This window comes from Pelobates fuscus, chromosome 1 (assembly GCF_036172605.1).
Source record: "Pelobates fuscus isolate aPelFus1 chromosome 1, aPelFus1.pri, whole genome shotgun sequence".
Classification (NCBI taxonomy): Eukaryota; Metazoa; Chordata; class Amphibia; order Anura; family Pelobatidae; genus Pelobates; species Pelobates fuscus.
The window spans coordinates 2,061,529-2,084,726 of record NC_086317.1 but is presented as its reverse complement, the minus strand read 5'-3'; the positions used below and the strand labels follow the sequence as shown (position 1 = coordinate 2,084,726).

The 23,198-nt window shown below is 46.1% G+C and overlaps 1 protein-coding gene across 2 annotated transcripts in view; it reads right to left on the bottom strand.

Annotated features, from left to right (window-relative positions):
* AGPAT3 (1-acylglycerol-3-phosphate O-acyltransferase 3) overlaps window positions 1-22,791 on the bottom strand; it is a 28,431-nt gene extending 5,640 nt beyond the window's left edge. The window contains exons 1-3 of one of the 2 annotated variants that reach the window (XM_063445737.1): window positions 22,700-22,791; window positions 3,575-3,807; window positions 3,217-3,386 (exon numbers count right to left, since the gene is read on the bottom strand). In XM_063445737.1, coding sequence (XP_063301807.1) covers window positions 3,217-3,386; window positions 3,575-3,752 — 348 coding nt within the window. In that variant the 5' untranslated portion in view covers window positions 3,753-3,807; window positions 22,700-22,791. Of the gene's footprint in view, window positions 1-3,216; window positions 3,387-3,574; window positions 3,808-6,658; window positions 7,077-22,699 lie in introns of those variants that run through there. The other variant, XM_063445729.1, reaches the window with a different exon arrangement.
* Between the last annotated feature and the right edge of the window lie 407 nt (window positions 22,792-23,198).

Sequence of the window (23,198 nt, the reverse complement as noted above, 5' to 3'; positions counted from 1 at the left end):
ACAGGGTCTAGGAGCTAGTGAGAGACACAGCGAGACAGGGTCTAGGAGCTAGTGAGAGACACAGCGAGACAGGGTCTAGGAGCTAGTGAGAGACACAGCGAGACAGGGTCTAGGAGCTAGTGAGAGACACAGCGAGACAGGGTCTAGGAGCTAGTGAGATACACAGCGAGACAGGGTCTAGGAGCTAGTGAGATACACAGCGAGACAGGGTCTAGGAGCTAGTGAGAGACACAGCGAGACAGGGTCTAGGAGCTAGTGAGAGACACAGCGAGACAGGGTCTAGGAGCTAGTGAGAGACACAGCGAGACAGGGTCTAGGAGCTAGTGAGAGACACAGCGAGACAGGGTCTAGGAGCTAGTGAGAGACACAGCGAGACAGGGTCTAGGAGCTAGTGAGAGACACAGCGAGACAGGGTCTAGGAGCTAGTGAGAGACACAGCGAGACAGGGTCTAGGAGCTAGTGAGATACACAGCGAGACAGGGTCTAGGAGCTAGTGAGAGACACAGCGAGACAGGGTCTAGGAGCTAGTGAGAGACACAGCGAGACAGGGTCTAGGAGCTAGTGAGAGACACAGCGAGACAGGGTCTAGGAGCTAGTGAGAGACACAGCGAGACAGGGTCTAGGAGCTAGTGAGATACACAGCGAGACAGGGTCTAGGAGCTAGTGAGAGATACAGCGAGACAGGGTCTAGGAGCTAGTGAGAGACACAGCGAGACAGGGTCTAGGAGCTAGTGAGAGACACAGCGAGACAGGGTCTAGGAGCTAGTGAGAGACACAGCGAGACAGGGTCTAGGAGCTAGTGAGATACACAGCGAGACAGGGTCTAGGAGCTAGTGAGATATACAGCGAGACAGGGTCTAGGAGCTAGTGAGATACAGCGAGAGCACGCCATGGAGTCAGCCACAGATACAGCGAGACAGGGTCTAGGAGCTAGTGAGATACACAGCGAGACAGGGTCTAGGAGCTAGTGAGATACACAGCGAGACAGGGTCTAGGAGCTAGTGAGATACACAGCGAGACAGGGTCTAGGAGCTAGTGAGAGACACAGCGAGACAGGGTCTAGGAGCTAGTGAGAGACACAGCGAGACAGGGTCTAGGAGCTAGTGAGAGACACAGCGAGACAGGGTCTAGGAGCTAGTGAGATACACAGCGAGACAGGGTCTAGGAGCTAGTGAGAGACACAGCGAGACAGGGTCTAGGAGCTAGTGAGATACACAGCGAGACAGGGTCTAGGAGCTAGTGAGAGACACAGCGAGACAGGGTCTAGGAGCTAGTGAGAGACACAGCGAGACAGGGTCTAGGAGCTAGTGAGAGACACAGCGAGACAGGGTCTAGGAGCTAGTGAGAGACACAGCGAGACAGGGTCTAGGAGCTAGTGAGAGACACAGCGAGACAGGGTCTAGGAGCTAGTGAGAGACACAGCGAGACAGGGTCTAGGAGCTAGTGAGATACACAGCGAGACAGGGTCTAGGAGCTAGTGAGAGACACAGCGAGACAGGGTCTAGGAGCTAGTGAGATACACAGCGAGACAGGGTCTAGGAGCTAGTGAGAGACACAGCGAGACAGGGTCTAGGAGCTAGTGAGAGACACAGCGAGACAGGGTCTAGGAGCTAGTGAGATACACAGCGAGACAGGGTCTAGGAGCTAGTGAGATACACAGCGAGACAGGGTCTAGGAGCTAGTGAGAGACACAGCGAGACAGGGTCTAGGAGCTAGTGAGAGACACAGCGAGACAGGGTCTAGGAGCTAGTGAGAGACACAGCGAGACAGGGTCTAGGAGCTAGTGAGATACACAGCGAGACAGGGTCTAGGAGCTAGTGAGATACACAGCGAGACAGGGTCTAGGAGCTAGTGAGATACACAGCGAGACAGGGTCTAGGAGCTAGTGAGAGACACAGCGAGACAGGGTCTAGGAGCTAGTGAGAGACACAGCGAGACAGGGTCTAGGAGCTAGTGAGAGACACAGCGAGACAGGGTCTAGGAGCTAGTGAGATACAGCGAGACAGGGTCTAGGAGCTAGTGAGATACAGCGAGACAGGGTCTAGGAGCTAGTGAGATACACAGCGAGACAGGGTCTAGGAGCTAGTGAGATACAGCGAGACAGGGTCTAGGAGCTAGTGAGATACAGCGAGACAGGGTCTAGGAGCTAGTGAGATACAGCGAGACAGGGTCTAGGAGCTAGTGAGATACAGCGAGACAGGGTCTAGGAGCTAGTGAGATACAGCGAGACAGGGTCTAGGAGCTAGTGAGATACAGCGAGACAGGGTCTAGGAGCTAGTGAGATACACAGCGAACAGGGTCTAGGAGCTAGTGAGATACAGCGAGACAGGGTCTAGGAGCTAGTGAGATACACAGCGAGACAGGGTCTAGGAGCTAGTGAGATACACAGCGAGACAGGGTCTAGGAGCTAGTGAGATACAGCGAGACAGGGTCTAGGAGCTAGTGAGATACAGCGAGACAGGGTCTAGGAGCTAGTGAGATACAGCGAGACAGGGTCTAGGAGCTAGTGAGATACAGCGAGACAGGGTCTAGGAGCTAGTGAGATACAGCGAGACAGGGTCTAGGAGCTAGTGAGATACAGCGAGACAGGGTCTAGGAGCTAGTGAGATACAGCGAGACAGGGTCTAGGAGCTAGTGAGATACAGCGAGACAGGGTCTAGGAGCTAGTGAGATACAGCGAGACAGGGTCTAGGAGCTAGTGAGATACAGCGAGACAGGGTCTAGGAGCTAGTGAGATACAGCGAGACAGGGTCTAGGAGCTAGTGAGATACAGCAAGACAGGGTCTAGGAGCTAGTGAGATACAGCAAGACAGGGTCTAGGAGCTAGTGAGATACAGTAAAGGAGAGTGTCTAGCAGCTAGTGAGATACAGTAAAGGAGAGGGTCTAGGAGTTAGTTAGTGTGAGAGAGGGGAAAGGAGAAAGGGAGCTTCAATATGATCGCCATCAGTTAGTCGATCTATATGGAGATTTATGAGCCCACCCTACAACTGGCTGATAATGGTAAATGTGTCATCCGGAATAGGGAATACAGTGAATGAGGTTCCCTCAAAGTCATGCTACAAAGCATGTTCTCCGTAGGTCGCCTCCTTATTGAAGACAAGCTTTGTCACCCGAAACAGGGCGATAATCTTCTAAATGTTCATAAATTAGACTTGAGTGTCTTAGCCTCTCTAAACACTAAGTGGGCTCAGCAGAGATATGGATCTCACACTCACCCCGAGCACTCCAAAACGTTCACACATGGTCCAGCCACACAAGAAGTCAATCTCAAAATTGTGATTGAGGATAATGATGACGTGCTCCTTCCCAAAGTGATCCACCGTCTGCTGGTCCGTGAAGAGCGTGCATTGTGTGCCAGACCACCACTCCAACAGCATCACCAGCTCTAAGGAACAACACAGAGTGTCAATGATTGCCAGCGCCATACCAATATCCAGCATTATATAACAAGGAGATCCTTTCTACTGCAGGGCTAAATAGAGAGAGAGGCGCTAAGGATCGTACTGTGCGCGTGACATTATCTAAAAATAATCCCATATTACAATGAGACTAGCTAGACACTGGGGTACTCACGGCTCCAGAGGGAGTATGCCAGCCGGCAGTTGAGCCTGCGGTACGCCTGCTTGTTTATACCCCACAAGGGAACAGTGCAGAGCTGAATGAAGTTGATGATGAGGCCGCTAAGCACGAACACAAAGCCAATGAGAAGATGAACCACAAACTGAGTCTTCACGAACCCCCAAACCCCCATTTCTGCTTCCTGCGCTCAGTGCCGCTTACACGGACCCTCACTCAGAGCCACCGTCCTGTGAGAAGAAAACAGAATGAGATGGGTCAGTTTGAGAAGAAAGCAAAAGGGGCATACGGTCACTTCATCAGTATAAAGTGATGTGTGTACATTGTATTCAATGAACCCCAACCCCCTGTTATGTCCACAATCCCCACCCCCAGTTATGTGCCAGATGTTAACATCAAGCAATCTTATGGTACTGAGCCCAATGCCCCCATGTAATCCCCCATGTCAGAACGACTGGTTCCAGTGTACATTGCTTGCAGTGAATATATCAAAACCATCCTCCTAGCCGCAGGAAATCCACAAAACAGTTATTGACAACATTTCTCCTTTTCCATTGTAAGTGCACCGCAAGGAACTATTTAATGGACATCGCCAATAGCAACTATAGGCCAGTAAGCCTTACTTCAGTAGTGGGGAAAGTGATGGAAACCATGTTAAAGGATAGGATTGTTGAACATCTAAAAACACATGGATTTCAAGATCAGAGACAACATGGGTTTACTTCAGGGAGATCATGCCAAACTAATCTTATTGATTTTTTTGATTGGGTAACTAAAATTATAGATCAGGGTGGTGCAGTAGACATTGCTTACCTAGATTTCAGTAAGGCTTTTGACACTGTTGCACATAGAAGGCTTATCAATAAACTGCAATCTTTGAGTTTGGATTCCAATATTGTTGAATGGGTAAGGCAGGTGGCTGAGTGACAGGCAACAGAGGGTTGTAGTCAATGGAGTATATTCGAAGCTTGGGCTTGTCACCAGTGGGGTACCTCAGGGATCTGTACTTGGACCCATTCTCTTTAATATTTTTATTAGTGATATTGCAGAAGGTCTTGATGGTAAGGTGTGTCTTTTTGCGGATGATACGTAACAGGGTTGATGTTCACGGAGGGATAAGCCAAATGGAAAATGATTTAGATAAACTAGAAAAATGGTCAGAGTTGTGGCAACTGACATTTAATGCGGATAAGTGCAAGATAATGCATCTTGGACGTAAAAACCCAAGGGCAGAGTACAGAATATTTGATAGAGTCCTAACCTCAACATCTGAGGAAAGGGATTTAGGGGTGATTATTTCTGATGACTTAAAGGTAGGCAGACAATGTAATAGAGCAGCAGGAAATGCTAGCAGAATGCTTGGTTGTATAGGGAGAGGTATTAGCAGTAGAAAGAGGGAAGTGCTCATGCCATTGTACAGAACACTGGTGAGACCTCACTTGGAGTACTGTACGCAGTACTGGAGACCCTATCTTCAGAAGGATATTGATACCTTAGAGAGAGTTCAGAGAAGTGCTACTAAACTGGTTCATGGATTGCAGGATAAAACTTACCAGGAAAGGTTAAAGGAACTTAACATGTATAGCATGGAGGAAAGACGAGACAGGGGGGATATGATAGAAACATTTAAATACATAAAGGGAATCAACACAGTGAAGGAGGAGACTATATTTAAACGAAGAAAAACTACCACAACAAGAGGACAGTCTTAAATTAGAGGGACAAAGGTTTAAAAATAATATCAGGAAGTATTACTTTACTGAGAGGGTAGTGGATGCATGGAATAGCCTTCCAGCTGAAGTGGTAGAGGTTAACACAGTAAAGGAGTTTAAGCATGCGTGGGATAGGCATAAGGCTATCCTAACTATAAGATAAGGCCAGGGACTAATGAAAGTATTTAGAAAACTGGGCAGACTAGATGGGCCGAATGGTTCTTATCTGCCGTCACATTCTATGTTTCTATGTTTCTATAACGCTGTGCATTAGTTTTCATTTACAAACACTGTCAATTTCTCTAACATACCCTTTTATAAGTTTTATTTATACCAATAAACACTCAAGTTCAAACCCGACCCATTGCACAAAGTACATAACCCACCCAACGGATTAAATCCCTACAACACTGCCCAGTACACATTGTACCAATTCTCCAACTAACCGAGTACAAACACCGCCCCGGCACACATTGTACCAATTCTCCAACTAACCGAGTACAAACACCGCCCCGGCACACATTGTACCAATTCTCCAACTAACCGAGTACAAACACCGCCCCGGCACACATTGTACCAATTCTCCAACTAACCGAGTACAAACACCGCCCCGGCACACACTGTACCTATTCTCCCACTAACCATGTACAAACACCGTACCTATTCTCCCGCTAACCGAGTACAAACACCGCCCCGGCACACACTGTACCTATTCTCCCACTAACCATGTACAAACACCGCCTCGGCACACACTGTACCTATTCTCATGCTAACCAAGTACAAACACCGCCCTGGCACACTCTACCTATTTTCACGCTAACCGAATACAACCACCGCCCGGCACACACTGTACCTATTCTCCCACTAACCGAGTACAAACACTGCCTGGCACACACTGTACCTATTCTCCCACTAACCATGTACAAACACCGCCTGGCAAACACATGAAGACCCAGAGGCCAACGTGAAAATAAAAAGGTTGCCACCAAATAGTTCTCCATTCAGGAAAGTACATTTACACTTTACTATGTACAGAATGGGCTACCTATCCTGGAACGGTAACTTATCACAGGAAAGGTGCCAATGTATTCAGAATTTGTGGACAAACTGAGCTTATCTGTCTTTTATAATAAGCAGGATTTCTTAAACCAAATTCTAACAATACTTCCACCAAAAAACAGCTCAGTCAAGGACTGCACACAGGGGGCAGCTCACAGCGTGGGGGATGGGGAATATGTAAACGCAGTGCCGTTTGTACTTACGCAAAACATTCCAACACCCACCAAACAATCACACAAGAATGGATTCAAAGACAGATAAGCTTAACCACGTGAATTATTATCCCAAAAGACAGCTTTGTTACACTCACCAATACAAGTAATACACCAGGGCCAGCGCAAACAGGGTGGCACAGACCCCCGAGAACAGGCAAACCGTGGACTGATTGCTCAGCATTCTTAGTGGGAGCTGGACCACGTCTTCTAAAATGCAAAATAAATCTTTGCCCTTAGAGATGGGAAGAGTCTGAAACTGGTAAGGAGATCCTCTTTAAGTGGGTGGGGGTCCCTAGAGCCTGGCAAGGGAGGTAGGTTCTCTCCCAGTCTAATCCCCTGGAGATTAGAATCCGTTCTTCCTCTCTTCCTGGCCTGCGTCTCCTTCAAGAAAGGGCCCCCTCCAGTCTAGGCCCCTTCTTTCGGGGACAGACCACCCTCTGTCTCCAGGGGTCAGATTTGTTGTTAATTTCTCCCAGTTTCCTTTGCTGTTGCTGCACTAGGTACCAGGGTATGCAGACGTGTCAGGTAAGGCTCTCACTAAATCCTCAAAATCCCTGAGGATTAAGATTGTACTCAGGAGAAGCTGCTGGGTCAGCAGAATCTGCACAGAGGGGGGGAGGAGATCCCCTCTCGTAGGCCACCTTGCACCTAGAACAAGGGGGTCAGCCTCCGGTAGACACAACGACACCCCTAACAAGCAAGAAGGCAAAGTAGTGCATAACGTCTCCAGCCTTGTGATTTACAGAGCATTTTAGTGACCATGCACACATTCCAAGCTGGACATGCACTGCAAGACAGACAGATTATAGACAGTGGGAGATGGAGGCACCAAAACACACATACATAATGCAAGATGGACAGACAGAGCGAAATGGACAGACAAGTTTCCAGCATCAGATTATTTTCCACATTATGTTTAATTTATAATGGGATAAAAAAAAAAAAAAAATTATATATATATTTCCAGCTAAGGTGCCAGAAATTGCCGGTCCCCTGTTATCACGGTGCATATACCCGGGTTTACTATCAGGATAAAGATGTTCCAGGCTGCTTGAGGTTGGTGGGAGTTAGTCTTATGGTTCCCCTCACCAATAAAGCACAGCTCCCTTCACAGCAATATTCTCCTGCAGACACACACCTCTCTTAATTGGAGGTTCTGAAAAATGGAAGCAGACGCTTGGTTCCAAGCATCACACTACCTGTGAACATTAGCATTGTAGTGGTTATGGTGTTTGTCAGCTCAGTTATCAATATGGATTTATACAGCATCCAATGACAATAGACAGATTAGACAAAAGGAGCCAATACATATTAAAAATATAAAAAATATTCACAAAACCAGCTGAATTTCAAGGTCAGGGTGCTACAGAGTACCTTGCGCGTTAAGTATATAAAGTACTGTGACAGTGTGTCCTCTGTGTGCCCCAGGAATCGCACAGTAACCCTTACTCCCATTAAAGGGCTCGCTAACCTATGGACTCCGCTGTCAGGAATGTCTCTTATCTGGGAAAGCAAAGTCCTAAAGTCCACATAGACGAATATTACCCCCTTGGATACAATGAATGAAGCCCTTTTTGCATCTGGGACGGACCTAAAACTGCTGGGAGCGATCATAAAATCATTCATGATGGACACAGAAAGAATACATAAAGGAAGGGAAATAAGTATCCAGAAACCTTGTAAATAACCGCAATTACATATACACACGGCAATATACCCCACCAAATACAATATATATATATATATATATATATATATATATATATATATATATATATATATATATATATATATATATATATATATATATATATATATATTTGGGGAAACGGATCACCTGGCACCCCGACTGGGTACCTCCGTTGAAGGATGCTCCTAGCGCTTCCTGAGGGCTCCAAACACTGCAGCTGACACCATAACCACCGCAGACCCCATGAACCGCTGCAGCTTGGTTGGGGTCTCGTCGACTCCTACCGACCCTGGACCTCCAGTGGGTGACCCTCTCTTTCCCCAGAGAGTAAAGCTGGACAGGAACAAGCTCTTAGAAGAGCTTAGTGATTATAGCATGGGAGTATGAAGAGCATAGCAATCCCTTGTAGCAGATTCCCCCCAATAAGAGACAGGACTCTAGATTGAGGGTAAATTAGAACTGCAGGTTTAATGATAGATCTGCTTCTTTTATACAGTATTTCCCCACAAGGTTACCGCCCACGTGGACCTTGTGGAGCACAGGACACAAAGTTACAAAAGCCAATAGAAACAATAATTAACACCGAACCACTCCCACATACAGTCAGAAAGTCCTCCTCTCTGCCTGTGATATAATTAAGCTAGCTAATGGAATAACTTAATTATCCACAGGCAGAAAAAAAAAAAAAAAAAACATTTATATAAACCCCAAAAAACAACATATCCCCATTAATGTTATATCCCCGATCTGGTGAACAACATATCCAAAACTCACCCAGATCAGAGCAGGGGTTCAAAAGTTCCATGGAAGTCACATGTGACTGACCGCAAGCATGGCTTTCATGACAAAAATAGTTCCACAGAATTTGGCTGCGTGGCCGATCTATTTCCAATAGTTTCAAATGCCAAGTTCCGTTCGAATGCACAAACAGGAGCCGTTTGTGAAGATATCCACTGTTAACATGGCGTTCGAATATTCGAACGCACTTCGATTTCCGAAGTGTTGAAGTCTGTACAAGGTAAAGTTCAGGTAAAGTTCAGCAGTGTTCGTGCCGTCGCGTATCCGATTTGAGTTCCATGAACTCGACGACCAAACACCGCTGAACGTGTTTGAATGAATTAAAATGGCCGCTGCGTGTTCGAATGGCGGCCACTTCGACTAATTCGTCTGTATCCGAAGTGCCATTTCAAAAGGGCAGATCCTTTCCCACAAGATTTTAAAGCGGCAGAATGAGTGTATTAAAACTCTATAAGCTCGAATAGGGTTTTTAAACGGCAATACCCCCCCCGCAGGGGCCAGTCATAGGGCAGAAGGCGGGCAAGCAGGCCCCTCCAAAAAACTCATGGCAAACTCCCTTAAATATACACACACACTTGTGTTCGGTGCAACCATCGATATGTTGATGCAAAGTCGTGTAGTGACGCAACATGTTATAGGACAAAGTCTGTTGAAGTGTGCCGGAACGGACTTAAGCGGTAGGCCAGTAAATAAAGTGGGCAAAAAGGAAGTAGTATCTTGGCAAAGAAAATTTTAATACAATGAACATAATACAAAGAAATACCTTAAGATGACATGGTTTCAAAAGCCCTCTGCATCTCCTGTATGGGTTGCGGTATGTCTACTGAGAAGTCAGATGATTTCCAACGACCTAGTGATTTAATAACATGGACTGGTATGTCCTGACTGGAGGCCATAGATCCGGCCCCTATCCTGAACGAGTGTCCAGAATATCTACCAGGATTTAAACCCAATCTTGTGAGTACGATTGTTACTAACAACATGAACTTTGATGTAGTTAGGACTGCCCTGTGAAGTGACAGCAAAAGGTGTGTGATGGTCTAGGTAGGGTTTTGAGATAAGCCTCCAAAACCTTCAATGGGCACCATCCGTTTTGCGTAGGGTAATATGTGATCTGAACCGGTTCTCCCAGCTGACTAGTCTTGGTACTGGATAGTGACAGTACATAATGATTGTGATGTCTAACCAAGTAAGAGTGTTTGAGGTAGGGATGCACAGAAATGAAAATTTTGGGCCAAAAACCAAAAATTCAGCATGCCCTTGGCTGAAAACTGAAAATGACTTTTCCCCAAATGATTTAAAAATAGTTTTTTTCTCTATAATTTTATCAATATTAGACACTTTAATGAATTTAATATGATTACAGGCTCTCTTTTAGTGGTCCGCCCCCCCCCCCCCCCGCTTAATGTTCCTCTCCCCACCCCCCAGTGTTCTTTTCCCCCTCCCCTGTCCCATAGTGTTCTTTTCCCCCTCCCTCTGTCCAAAGTGCAGTATTCTTGACTGTTACGGTACACCCCGGTATAAGAGGGGTTAATACCGTTGAGGACGTTCCCTTTCCGAATGAAGCAGCTAACAGCAGTTCCAATTAGCCAAACAGAAACCATACAAAATCCTTCACGAACCAAACAGCGGAACAAGTAAATCATACGAATCCAATACCCCCAAGTACGAGACCAAGCTCCGTATTGAGGGTTAAGCAGAGATCTGGTTTATTGAGGGCTACCTGCCCGGTATTTATGCAGGTCTAAATTCCACGAACAGAATCCCCACATTCAACGTATCCCCAGATAGATTAGATAAGAGCGCACATTACCGAATTCCGCTCAGATCCTATGCATACAGTTCAATCGCCAAGGAGCCAAAGTCTTTCACATTGTCTTTCGTTATACGAACAGGCTCCATGGGATGGCTATCTGGGGTGCGTCTATTCGTGCCGGAAAGTACCGAACGGACAGACGTTCCGTGTGCGGATGGCAGAGAAAGGAGGTCGGCAGCTTCAGTGGTGTTCGTGAAAAATAGTGTCTGTTTTCAGTTCCATAGTTTGGTCGCCGAACACCGCTGGCCGTTCGGGACTTTAAAATGGCCCCCGCCACGTGGGAGTTACACGAACAGCGACCGACCCAACATTCACCAATTAAGCTGCGGTTAACTGCAACTTCTGGGAGGTCAATTGATGGCACACTCCAGTTCCCAGGTGGTCGATAGTTCGGTAGTTTGTGAAATAAGTGAACGGAGGGTACGGACAGGCAATTAACCAAAAGATAGACGAAGGCAACGGAATAGAAGCATAGTTCCAAGACAGAGAGGTCTGTCACATTGACTTTTCAGGTTATCATTATTATCTTTCATTGTGACATATAATCATCTGAATTGTTAATGTAAGAATGTCTGTTAAACTATGCACTACAAAAAATAACCCACAGTAACAGAGGGGTTGAGGGCCCTCCTCAATGAGCTTACATGCTAGAGGAAGTAGGGTAAAGGGACACAAAAGGTAAGGATAGAATTAGGGAAGTAGATCAGTAGAATACTATTCACTGAAGATTAAGTGTTTTGTTTTTGATTTTTAATGACAGTTGCAGGAGAGGAATGTTGAATCTGCTTTTACTGAAACAAAGTCTGTAAACCTCGAATTAAAGCATTATTTGACGTTTCTGTAAGCCATGTGGGTAGTGTATGTTTCAAGATCATATTTCCTTGAGCTTTTCTCTGGAAATAAATAGGCCACCCGATCTTCTGAAGGGAGCTGTTCTACACACTTTTAAAGAAGAAACCGTGGAGACCAGCTTAAAACCTACTTGAAGAAAATGCAAAATAGTATCTGAAGGAGACCAATAAAGGCAGTCGTGTTCTTTACACCAATGAGAAATTTATTTCCATATTTGAATGTATATTTTGTATGTAGATTTTTTGGTGGAGCATTGAAGTACATCCGCACGGTTTTGCTGGATCCCATGATACTTAAAGGAACACTATAGTCCCCTAAATTACTTTAGCTAAATAAAGCAGTTTTAGTGTATAGATCATTCCCCTGCAATTTCACTGCTCAATTCACTGTCATTTAGGAGTTAAATCACTTTGTTTCTGTTTATGCAGCCCTAGCCACACCTCCCCTGGCTATGATTGACAGAGCCTGCATGAAAAAAAAACTGGTTTCACTTTCAAACAGATGTAATTTACCTTAAATAATTGTATCTCAATCTCTAAATTGAACTTTAATCACATACAGGAGACTCTTGCAGGGTCTAGCAAGCTATTAACATAGCAGGGGATAAGAAAATCTTAATTAAACAGAACTTGCAATAAAGAAAGCCTAAATAGGGCTCTCTTTACAGGAAGTGTTTATGGAAGGCTGTGCAAGTCACATGCAGGGAGGTGTGACTAGGGTTCATAAACAAAGGGATTTAACTTCTAAATGGCAGAGGATTGAGCAGTGAGGCTGCAGGGGCATGTTCTATACACCAAAACTGCTTCATTAAGCTAAAGTTGTTCAGGTGACTATAGTGTCCCTTTAAGGATTAACCCTGCAGCAGTCAAGGCACCAATTGGAACATTTGAAGCATTTCTAGAGGAAGATGCTTGTTTTCGAGTAGTAGCAGGGAAGTGAGAAGCTGCCATAACTCGATTGCGATCATCTTTAATTCCAAAAACCAACTTCAGTTGGACCAGTATGGAATTTTAGCAAGTACCAGAGAGCTCTGCCTGTTCTGATTTTCTGTATGACTCTGGGAATCCGAGCTACCGGAAGGGGGACGTATGCCAAATCTGGACCCCACTTGATTGTCATAACGTCTGACCAGTCTTGTCTATCGTGGGAAGCAAGCTTGGAGATTGTCCGATTTTTTTCTTCTTGTCATAAGGTCTATCTGTGGATATCCACATTCCTTCACGAGAACACTGAACAGGTCTGGATAAAGGGACTACTCTGTTTGGGACCACCTTGCTCTGCTGAGATAATGTCACAGAATTTTCTTTTCCCTTTATATATGAGTGACTGACAGGTCTCATTCTCTCGGAGTCTATGACATTAGCTCAGAACAAAGGAGATGACAACTTGTCTTGTTCCACCTTGACTGTTTATATACAAGACCATATTATTGTTGTCTGATTGGACAGTTATTGGTTTTCCTAAAACCCCTGGTCTAAAATGAATCCGGGCATTGAAGACTGCCTTTAATTTTCTGCAATTTGCCAATCTGTTTGCGTTTTTGGTAGACCAGACTCCCTGACACATGCGTCATTGTAGATGAGCACCACAGCAAATCTTTGAAGCATCTATTAGAACATACCACCCTTTGTTTGAAGGAAAAAGCCTTTTGAAATTAAATTGGATTATTCCCATCATAAGAGTTGTTGTCAGACCTTATTGGGGGAAAAAAAAAAAAAAAAAAAATGTATTCACCCAGATCTTTCCTGAAGCACTTCTGCAAGATTTCCCATTGAGAGTCTCTTGGCTCATTTTATTTCTGGAATGGATGCTGTCAAAATGCCAAGGACACATCACTCTCCTTATGGAACAACTTAGAGCTTGTTGCAAGGTGGTGGTTTCTTTCTTTATCTTTTTTCTTTCTAGTGTCAGATGAAGTGATAACGTTTTTGAATCTATCAGGAAGCCCAGAAATTTAACCCTAGTGGAAGGTGGTAGCTGTGACTTTTCCTGATTGATTATCTGTGATTATCCAGAAAAAGAATTGAAGTCTGAACATGTCGCAGAAGATTTTATGAGTTGGCTTTTAGAAACCAGTCGTTCAGATAAGGGATTATAGAGATTCCTTTTTCTCTTAGAGCTGCCATAAGAGGAGTAATATTTTGTGAAAACTCTGGGGGGCTGATTTTAGCCGAAGGGCATGGCTTTGAACTGGAAATGGTAGTTGTTTGAATCCACTTTTGGCAAATCTTAAAAGCCTTCTGGATTTTACCGCCATTGGGATGTGACGATAAGCGTCCTTGAGGTCTAATGTGGTCAAAAAGTCCCCTCTCTGCAAAACGTGAGTTGCTGAAAGAATAGTTTCAATTCACATATAGGATGATTTTGTTAATTTGCTTCAAAGCCAATACCGGACAAAACTACAGATTTTTTTTTTTTGGATACCTAAAAAGGTGTGGTTATATGCCCTTGCATCCTTGTTTTCGGGGAACTTTTTCCCACTACACTAGCTATTAGAAGTAAAATAGCTTCTGCAAGAGCAGACTGACATTTTTGATGGCTATGATGAAACCAGAAACTTTGTCTTCAGTTTCTCTGTAAACTTGAGGGTATAAACCTCTGCAATAGTACTTAGAACCCACGGATTCTATGTTGTCTTTTTCCAGGCGTGATAAAAGTTTTGGAGCCTTCCTCCAACTCTCCTGATGTCAGCATCTCCTTTTTTTCCTGACGAGTGTTCAGTTTAACAAATTTGGTATCTTTTTTATGTCTCTGAAAGTTCTTAAATTGGTCTTGCCACCCATACCCTCGTCGTGTACGAAACAAAGTTTTTGTAACCTTGCTTCCAATAATCCAATCTTGAGGTAGAGCTTTTTTAGTTTCAGACATTTGTCTGTTGAGGTCTTCCAAAGATGTTCCAAAACAACTTATTTCTTTCTAAAGGCAGTTCACAAAGAGCCGATTTAGAGACAGTGTCAGCCATCCAGATACCAAGACAAAACCATAATGCAAGCTGCTAATTTGAGATTTTTTTCAGACATATCCATGGTATACTTGTTTGATAACTTAAAATTCAACACAAGATGTGATAGATCTTTGTCTGTACCATCCATAATACAATCTTCTACTGCTTGTATCCGAATATTCCGGGCTTTAGCCACCGCTGCTCCTGTCAATGCCACCAGCAGATTAGACCGCTCTCCTATACGAGTTTTCTGGTAAACTTTTCTCTTTTGGTTTTGAAGATGCTTCTTTATTCAATACCAAAGATACTTCTTTAAATAAAATAAAATATTTACTCAGTTCCTCTGGTGGGAATCCCATCTCCACACTAGATGACGTACCTCTAGACGCAAAAAACATTCTCCAGAAAACACTTCTGACCTTAATGGAGATCTTTTGTGCCTCTTTATGGTATGCTCTTGTATTGCCACAGGAACACTAGACCTTGCCTTTTTAAAAATGAGTAACGTCTGAGCCAAGAAAGGAATGATATCCTTCTGCTTGTTTTTTTCAATAGATTCAGATAAACAAAGTGAACAAATCTTCCTCTTACACCCCCCTGGCAGAGGAGTACCACAATCACTGCATGAGAGTCACTATTTTCTTTTTGTCTGGTGAAGCAGGATTAAACAAATCTGAAAATCTCAAATGAATGAAATAAAAATATACTCTGGGAAAAAAAAAAAAAAAAAAGGGCCGTACCAATCTCACCTCAATAAACCTGTGTGGGGGGCTGGTGACATGGCAGATCCAAACTACACAGCATTTAGACTGATAGTAGGATCTTGCACAGCTTAAGACTTGGGTGATTTGAATTTTGCGCCAATTTTGAAATTCAGGTTTGCGCATGCGCAGTTGGAATTTCAGTGGAACGCAAGGCCTCCCGGGCGTGCGCTCAACCACTGTGCGCAGGGGCACGGCCTGCCACGTCATAGAAAAAAAAAAAAAAAAAAAAAAAAACTTACTATCAACACTCTCTCTGTAACCTCCTTGTGCTGGAGGAAGGCCCAGGCAGCTACCAGGGCAGATCCCCCTGGACACAACTCACGTGCCTCACTATTGAAACGATTGCTATATCTTTGCTGCTAGGCTTTTATAGCCTCCATGGCCCTTGAGCAATGCGCAGAAGCCTTGAAAAATTAGAATTTTGGCACCTGAACACAGATTGAATCATGCATGCGCAGTGCACGCTGCTATCTCCTTGTGGAACACATCACAAACTTTGTGTGCGTTCCGCCAGGACCGCCCAGCTTGTGCGCGCAAGCACACCTTCACCATTTCCTGGCACCCGGCATGAATAGGCGTAAGTTAAATCAGGTGTGCCAGGAGTGCCTGGTGTGCATTTCACCTAGGGAGACAGAAGAAGCGCCAGACCCGCTCTGCGTCCTTAAGGATAACAACCAAGGTTTAAAGCAAAAAACAAACTGCCTGAGAAATTTTATAGCTGGCTCCCAGATTCAAAGCAAAATTGTCAAGCCCTATTATTACGATCGCCATTCATATAGCGCCAACAGATTCCGTAGAGCTTTACAATATTATAAGAGGGGGATTTAACTATAAATTGGACAATTACAAGAAAACTTACAGGAACAATAGGTTGAAGAGGACCCTGCTCAAACGGGCTTTACAGTCTATAGGAGGTGGGGTGTAAAACACATTAGGACAGGAATTTACAATCAAATAAGGTGGGAGTGAAGCAGAGCTGGAGGAGAGAGTAAAGTGCTGCCCTATAAGGTAGAGGTTACTCTGGGAGGCCATAAGCTTTCCTAAAGAGATGGGTTTTAAGGCACTTCTTAAAGGATTGAAGACTAGTGGAGAGTCTGATGGGGTAGGCGGGCTATTCCATAGGAAGGGAGCCGCCCACGTGCAGTCCTGCAAGCGTGAGTTGGCCGCACGGGTGCGAGCAGCGGTCAGGAGGTGGTCACAGGCAAAGCGGAGGGAACGAGGAAGGGCATACCTGTGGATCTGTGAAGAGATATAGAATACAGGAAACCAATGTAAGGACTGGCAAAGGGGTGAGGACCGACTAGAGAGGAAAATCAGTCTGGCGGCGGTATTCATTACAGACTGTAGCGGGGTAATAATTTTGGGAAGACCAATCAGGAGAAGCTTACAATAATTCATGCGGGAAATTACTAGAGCATGGACAAGCTCCTTGGTAGCATCTTGTGTAAGACAGGGGCGGATCAGTATTAGGAGGAGGAAAGACAAGGAGCTCAGTTTTAGAGAGCGTGAGTTTCAGAAAGTGGGACATCCAGTCAGAGATGGAAGAAAGGCAAGCAGTGACACATTGCAGGACGGCAGGGGAGAGGTCTGGGGAGGAGAAATATATTTGGGTGTCATCAGCGTACAGGTGGTAGTGGAATCCAAAAGAGGAAAAAGGTTGGCCAAGAGAGGCAGTATAAAGAGAAAATAGAAGGGGACCAAGGACAGAGCCTTGGGGAACTCCAACCGAGACAGGACGAAGGGAGGAGGTAACCTTGGAAAAGGAGACACTGAATGAGCGTTGGGAGAGATAAGAGGAAAACCATGAGAGGACAGTCACAGAGAGCGAGTGATTGAAGGAGAGCATGATCAACGGTGTCAAAGGCAGCAGAGAGGTCAAGAAGTATTAGTATGGAGTAGTGGACTTTGGATTTAGCAGCGATTAGGTCATTAGTAACTTTGATAAGAGCAGTCTCTGTAGAGCCAGACTGAAGAGTATCAAGGTGAGAGTTAGAATTTAGGAAGAGACACACGGGTAAAGACTGAAGCTTTGAGGAAAAAGGGAGCTGGGATATAGAAAGATAGAGGGGGAGGACGGGTCAAGAGATGTTTTTTTCAGGATAGGTACTACAGTGGCATGTTTGAGGTCAGCAGGGACAGTGCCATAAGGGAGAGAACAGTTGAAGATGTGTGTTAATGAAGGCACAAGACAAGAGGAGAGAGATAAGGTGAGATGGGACAGGATCAAGCGGGCAAGTGGTGGGGCGAGAGGAAAGGAGAAGCGCAGCCACCTCTTGTGCAGTAGCCGGGAGAAAGTCTGAAGGGTAGGAAAGGCATGATCTATGAGTGGTTGAGATAGAGAATGGCAAGGTGGGGAGAATGCTTTCCTTAGCTGTTGAATCTTGTTGGTAAATTAACATGCAAAGCTATCGGCTGTAAGGGTAGTTTGGGGGGTGGCCACAGCAGGGCAAGAAGAGAGTTAAAGGTGTCAAAGAGAAACAGGGATTGTGGGAGCATGAACTAATAAGAGAGGAAAAGTAGGACTGTTTGGCGAGGGCAAGGGCTGTGCTGTATGAACACAATATGAATCTGGAGATGGCCAGTGAGGGACAGGAGAGGGAAGGGATTGATAGCAGTTGTGAATCGAGATCAGCTGCTGGAGGTCAACAGAATTAAGGTTCCTCCTGATTGAGGGGGGTTAGGCTGAAGTTGTTTGGTGAAGGGGTACTTGAGAGCAAACGATAAGAGGTGGTGATCAGAAATGGGGTGTTGCAGATATTAGATACTGTACATGAATAAGAGAAAATGAGGTCAAGGGTATTGCCAGCTACATGGGTGGGAGAATTAGCCCACTGTGATAGCCCGAGGAAGTAATTTAAAGTAGTTCAGAGGCTGCTGAGGTCAAAAGGTGGGTTAATGGGAATATTGAAGTCCCTGAGAATTAGGGATGCAATATTAGAAGAGAGTAAGTAGGAGAGGGGAACCAGGGGGAGGGTGATAAATAACAGCAAAGCAGAGAAGTGTTTGATGAGAAAATGATGGAAAAGAGGGGGGGGGGGGTAGAGGTTTGAAGGAGCAGGGAGAGGAGAAACCCTACACCACTACCTTTAGATTCAGTGTGTCTTGGGTTGTAGGTAAGTTGAAGACCACCAAAGGATAAAGATGCAGGGGTAGCAGTGTCAGAGGGGGAGAGCCATGTTTCTGTTAAGGCTAGTAAATCTAAGGAACAAGAGATGAAGAGATCGTGGACAGCAGTGGATTTTGTAATATTGCAAAGAGAGCGTGCATTTCAGAGGGCAGTATTGAAGGAGGATTTAGAGGTAGAGTAACATGAGATGGGAATGAGATTGGTGTGGTTCCTTGAGTTAGTACATGGTGAGTTTGCCGAGAAATCACCAGCTGCTAGGAGCTGAAGGAAAGAAAGGAATTGAAGGGGAGAGTGGGATTTGAAAGTTTTGTAGGAGGGTATGTGTGACAAACTCCTCTTTTACTGTGAGTTTGCAACACATTCTTGGAGGGGCCTGCTTGGCAGCCACCTGCCCACAGACTATGAACCCTGTAAACTGTGATATGAAAGTCTCAGTTTGTCTATTTGAATTATATGGTTTGATAACGGAGCAACCGCACGAACCAGAGACCACCCTGGAGCTTGTTAAGCTTAATTGATACATTGTTGCAATTTCCACCTCAGTGGTCTAAGTGTTCAGCTGGGTGGCCGCAATTCCTATGGACGACCATGAGGTGGTGGTCATCTTGTTTGCATGGACCAAAACTGCATATAGACTTCAGGAGGACTCAGCCGCGAATGCCCTGGAACTATTTTCGGCATGAAAACTTTGCGGTTCCCAGTCAGTTCACCAGCGGCACATAGCAGTGATTCTATAGAACTATTTTCGGCTATGGGACCATGCCTGAGGTCGGTCAAATAAATGACTGCCAGGAAATTCCTGAACTAATCTGGGTGATTTTTGGATAGGTTGGTCACCCAGACCAGGGGATTTTTTTTGTGGGTTTTTATGTATTTTTAGGGTGTTTTTAAAAAAAGTATGTTTTTCTGTGCTTGGAGATAATTGGATTAGAATAACTACAGTTATTGATCCAATTATCTCCCAGGCAGAGGGGAGGGATTGTGTGCTGTGTGTGGGAGGTTGCAAAACAGTCCCCCACAAGATTCCTGTGGGCGTACCCTTGCATGGGGATTGTCATATAAGGCCAAGTGTGGCTCCCATTAAACAGATTCGTTTACCCCTTCATGAAGTCTTGGCTCATGTTTGGGGGATTGGAGAACTACATTCACTCTGGGGATTGCTATATCACAATACTCCCCTGAGTATAATCACTAGCTCTTATAAGAGCTGTTCCTGCTACGCTCTCTGGATTAGGAGAGGTCTACCCACTGGAAGCTGGATCCTGGGGGGCTGCGTGGGGGGGGAGGGTACAGATATTGGGGGGCTGTGTGGGGGGGGAGGGAACAGATATTGGGGGGCTGTGTGGGGGGGGAGGGAACAGATATTGGGGGGCTGTGTGGGTCCAGGGTGGGTGGAAGACAGCGAGACCCCAACCAAGCTGCGGCAGTTCGTGGGGTTTACAGTGGTAATTGTGTCCCACTGCAGTGCTTATGGTGCTCACAAGTACTAGGAAGCAGTGATTGACGGAGGTACCGGGTCAGGGTGTCAGGCGGTCACAGTATCTATATAGAGGATTTAGGAGGAGTTGGAGGAGATAGGCTGGAACTAGAAAGGAAGCAACACTGGAACTGATTAACGAATATGGTACCTTTTCAAACTATAAACTTAATCTGAATAAAACGCAAATCATCTCAATAAAATATTTGTCCAGAATTAATTAAAAGTTTACAATCAAAATTATTTGATATGGAAGAAAGCAGATATCGAGCACTTGGGCATCAAGTCGAATTTTGTCTTGGACCAGTTCGTATATATAATTTATAATGCAAACAAGACAAATCACTATATAATCTAAAAATGTATTGGGTCCTTTAAGGAAAAGTGTTCCCTCAAGGAACTTAACACAAAAAAAATAAACTAAATAAACAAAACAGGAAAACAGAATACAATATATATATATACACACACACACACACACACACACACACACAGCCTGTATATACAATATAAGAAACCAGTAAGTCAAATAGTATTGGGGAAAAAATAATAAATATAGTGCAGTATAATCAGCACAGAGGGAGAAAACGCACCCAATGGATGGAAATCCAGGCATGCCTATCTCTCAGATAGTCAACACTAACATCGTCAAGATGCAGACGACAAATGAAGTGTCAGCAGATCTCGGACACTTCCAATTGGTGGAAATGCAATGCGTTCCCATCATCGCATGATTAATAAGCTTTTAAAGCATACTACAATAAGTCCACAAACCTTTTTTACATTTTTATTTCATATGGATTTACCAAGTGAAATTAAGCAGAACGTTATTTTTTTTATAATACACATAGTTATTGCTGCTAAAATCTGGATGGCATGATATTGGAGCTAACTGAAACAATTACAACGCAGGTAAAATGGAATCTGCACGGAAAAAGGGTCATTTAGATACATGAATAAGTGGTGGGTATAGGAAGAAACATGGAATCCCAGGTACGGTATCCGGAAAGAATATAGAACCTGAAATAATAATAGCTCAACCCCACACGTCATTAGAACAATGGCAAAAGCAATACACAAGTAGCAAGTGATTTGTTTTCTAATGGATTGTGGATAGGATAAAAGCTAACGTTAGGTATGAATGTAGGAACTGATCATTGGAATTAAACTGCAACAACTTAAACAATATATAATAAACGTGTAAATATCGCACAATGCGCAGCATAAAGAGGTGGGGGGCGGGGGGGCCTGCGCGCTACACAGAGGAGGGGGCGGCCTGCGGGCTACACAGAGGAGGGGGCGGCCTGCGTGGGGGGGAAGGGTGCAGATATCGGGGGGCTGTGTGGGGGGGGAAGGGTGCAGATATCGGGGGGCTGTGTGGGGGGGGAAGGGTGCAGATATCGGGGGGCTGTGTGGGGGGGGAAGGGTGCAGATATCGGGGGCTGTGTGGGGGGGGAAGGGTGCAGATATCGGGGGGCTGTGTGGGGGGGGAAGGGTGCAGATATCGGGGGGCTGTGTGGGGGGAAGGGTGCAGATATCGGGGGGCTGTGTGGGGGGAAGGGTGCAGATATCGGGGGGCTGTGTGGGGGGAAGGGTGCAGATATCGGGGGGCTGTGTGGGGGGAAGGGTGCAGATATCGGGGGGCTGTGTGGGGGGAAGGGTGCAGATATCGGGGGGCTGTGTGGGGGGAAGGGTGCAGATATCGGGGGGCTGTGTGGGGGAAGGGTGCAGATATCGGGGGGCTGTGTGGGGGAAGGGTGCAGATATCGGGGGGCTGTGTGGGGGGAAGGGTGCAGATATCGGGGGGCTGTGTGGGGGGAAGGGTGCAGATATCGGGGGGCTGTGTGGGGGGAAGGGTGCAGATATCGGGGGGCTGTGTGGGGGGAAGGGTGCAGATATCGGGGGGCTGTGTGGGGGGAAGGGTGCAGATATCGGGGGGCTGTGTGGGGGGAAGGGTGCAGATATCGGGGGGCTGTGTGGGGGGAAGGGTGCAGATATCGGGGGGCTGTGTGGGGGGAAGGGTGCAGATATCGGGGGGCTGTGTGGGGGGAAGGGTGCAGATATCGGGGGGCTGTGTGGGGGGAAGGGTGCAGATATCGGGGGGCTGTGTGGGGGGAAGGGTGCAGATATCGGGGGGCTGTGTGGGGGGAAGGGTGCAGATATCGGGGGGCTGTGTGGGGGGAAGGGTGCAGATATCGGGGGGCTGTGTGGGGGGAAGGGTGCAGATATCGGGGGGCTGTGTGGGGGGAAGGGTGCAGATATCGGGGGGCTGTGTGGGGGGAAGGGTGCAGATATCGGGGGGCTGTGTGGGGGGAAGGGTGCAGATATCGGGGGGCTGTGTGGGGGGAGGGTGCAGTTATTGGGGGGCTGTGGGGGGGAGGGTGCAGTTATTGGGGGGGCTGTGGGGGGGAAGGTGCAGTTATTGGGGGCTGTGGGGGGGAGGGGGCAGTTATTGGGGGCTGTGGGGGGGGAGGGTGCAGTTATTGGGGGGGCTGTGGGGGGGAAGGTGCAGATATTGGGGGGCTGTGGGGGGGAAGGGTGCAGATATTGGGGGCTGTGGGGGGGAGGGGGCAGTTATTGGGGGCTGTGGGGGGGAGGGGGGGAGGGGGCAGATATTGGGGGGCTGTGGGGGGGAAGGTGCAGATATTGGGGGCCGCCATGGACTCACCTCCCGGTCCGGGTCGGAGTTGCCGCAGACACCTGATAGCCGGAAGCCCCTCCCCCAATGCCGGGCTGAACCGGAAGTGCTCGCAGATAACCAGCACGTGGGGAGCCAGCCAATCACAGGGACGGCCCATATGTACCGACGGACACGCCCACTTCCTGCCTCTACAGGAAACGCAGTGCATCACGGGAATTGTAGTTCGACTTACTGAGACACCGGAAACTAAGCGGCGAGAGAGAGAGAGACCCCCAAACCGATACCCAGAATATAATAATAATATAAACCGATACCCCATATACCCAGAATATAATAATAATATAAACCGATACCCCATATACCCAGAATATAATAATAATATAAACCGATACCCCATATACCCAGAATATAATAATAATATAAACCGATACCCCATATACCCAGTATATAATAATAATATAAACCGATACCCCGTATACCCAGAATATAATAATAATATAAACCGATACTCCATATACCCAGAATA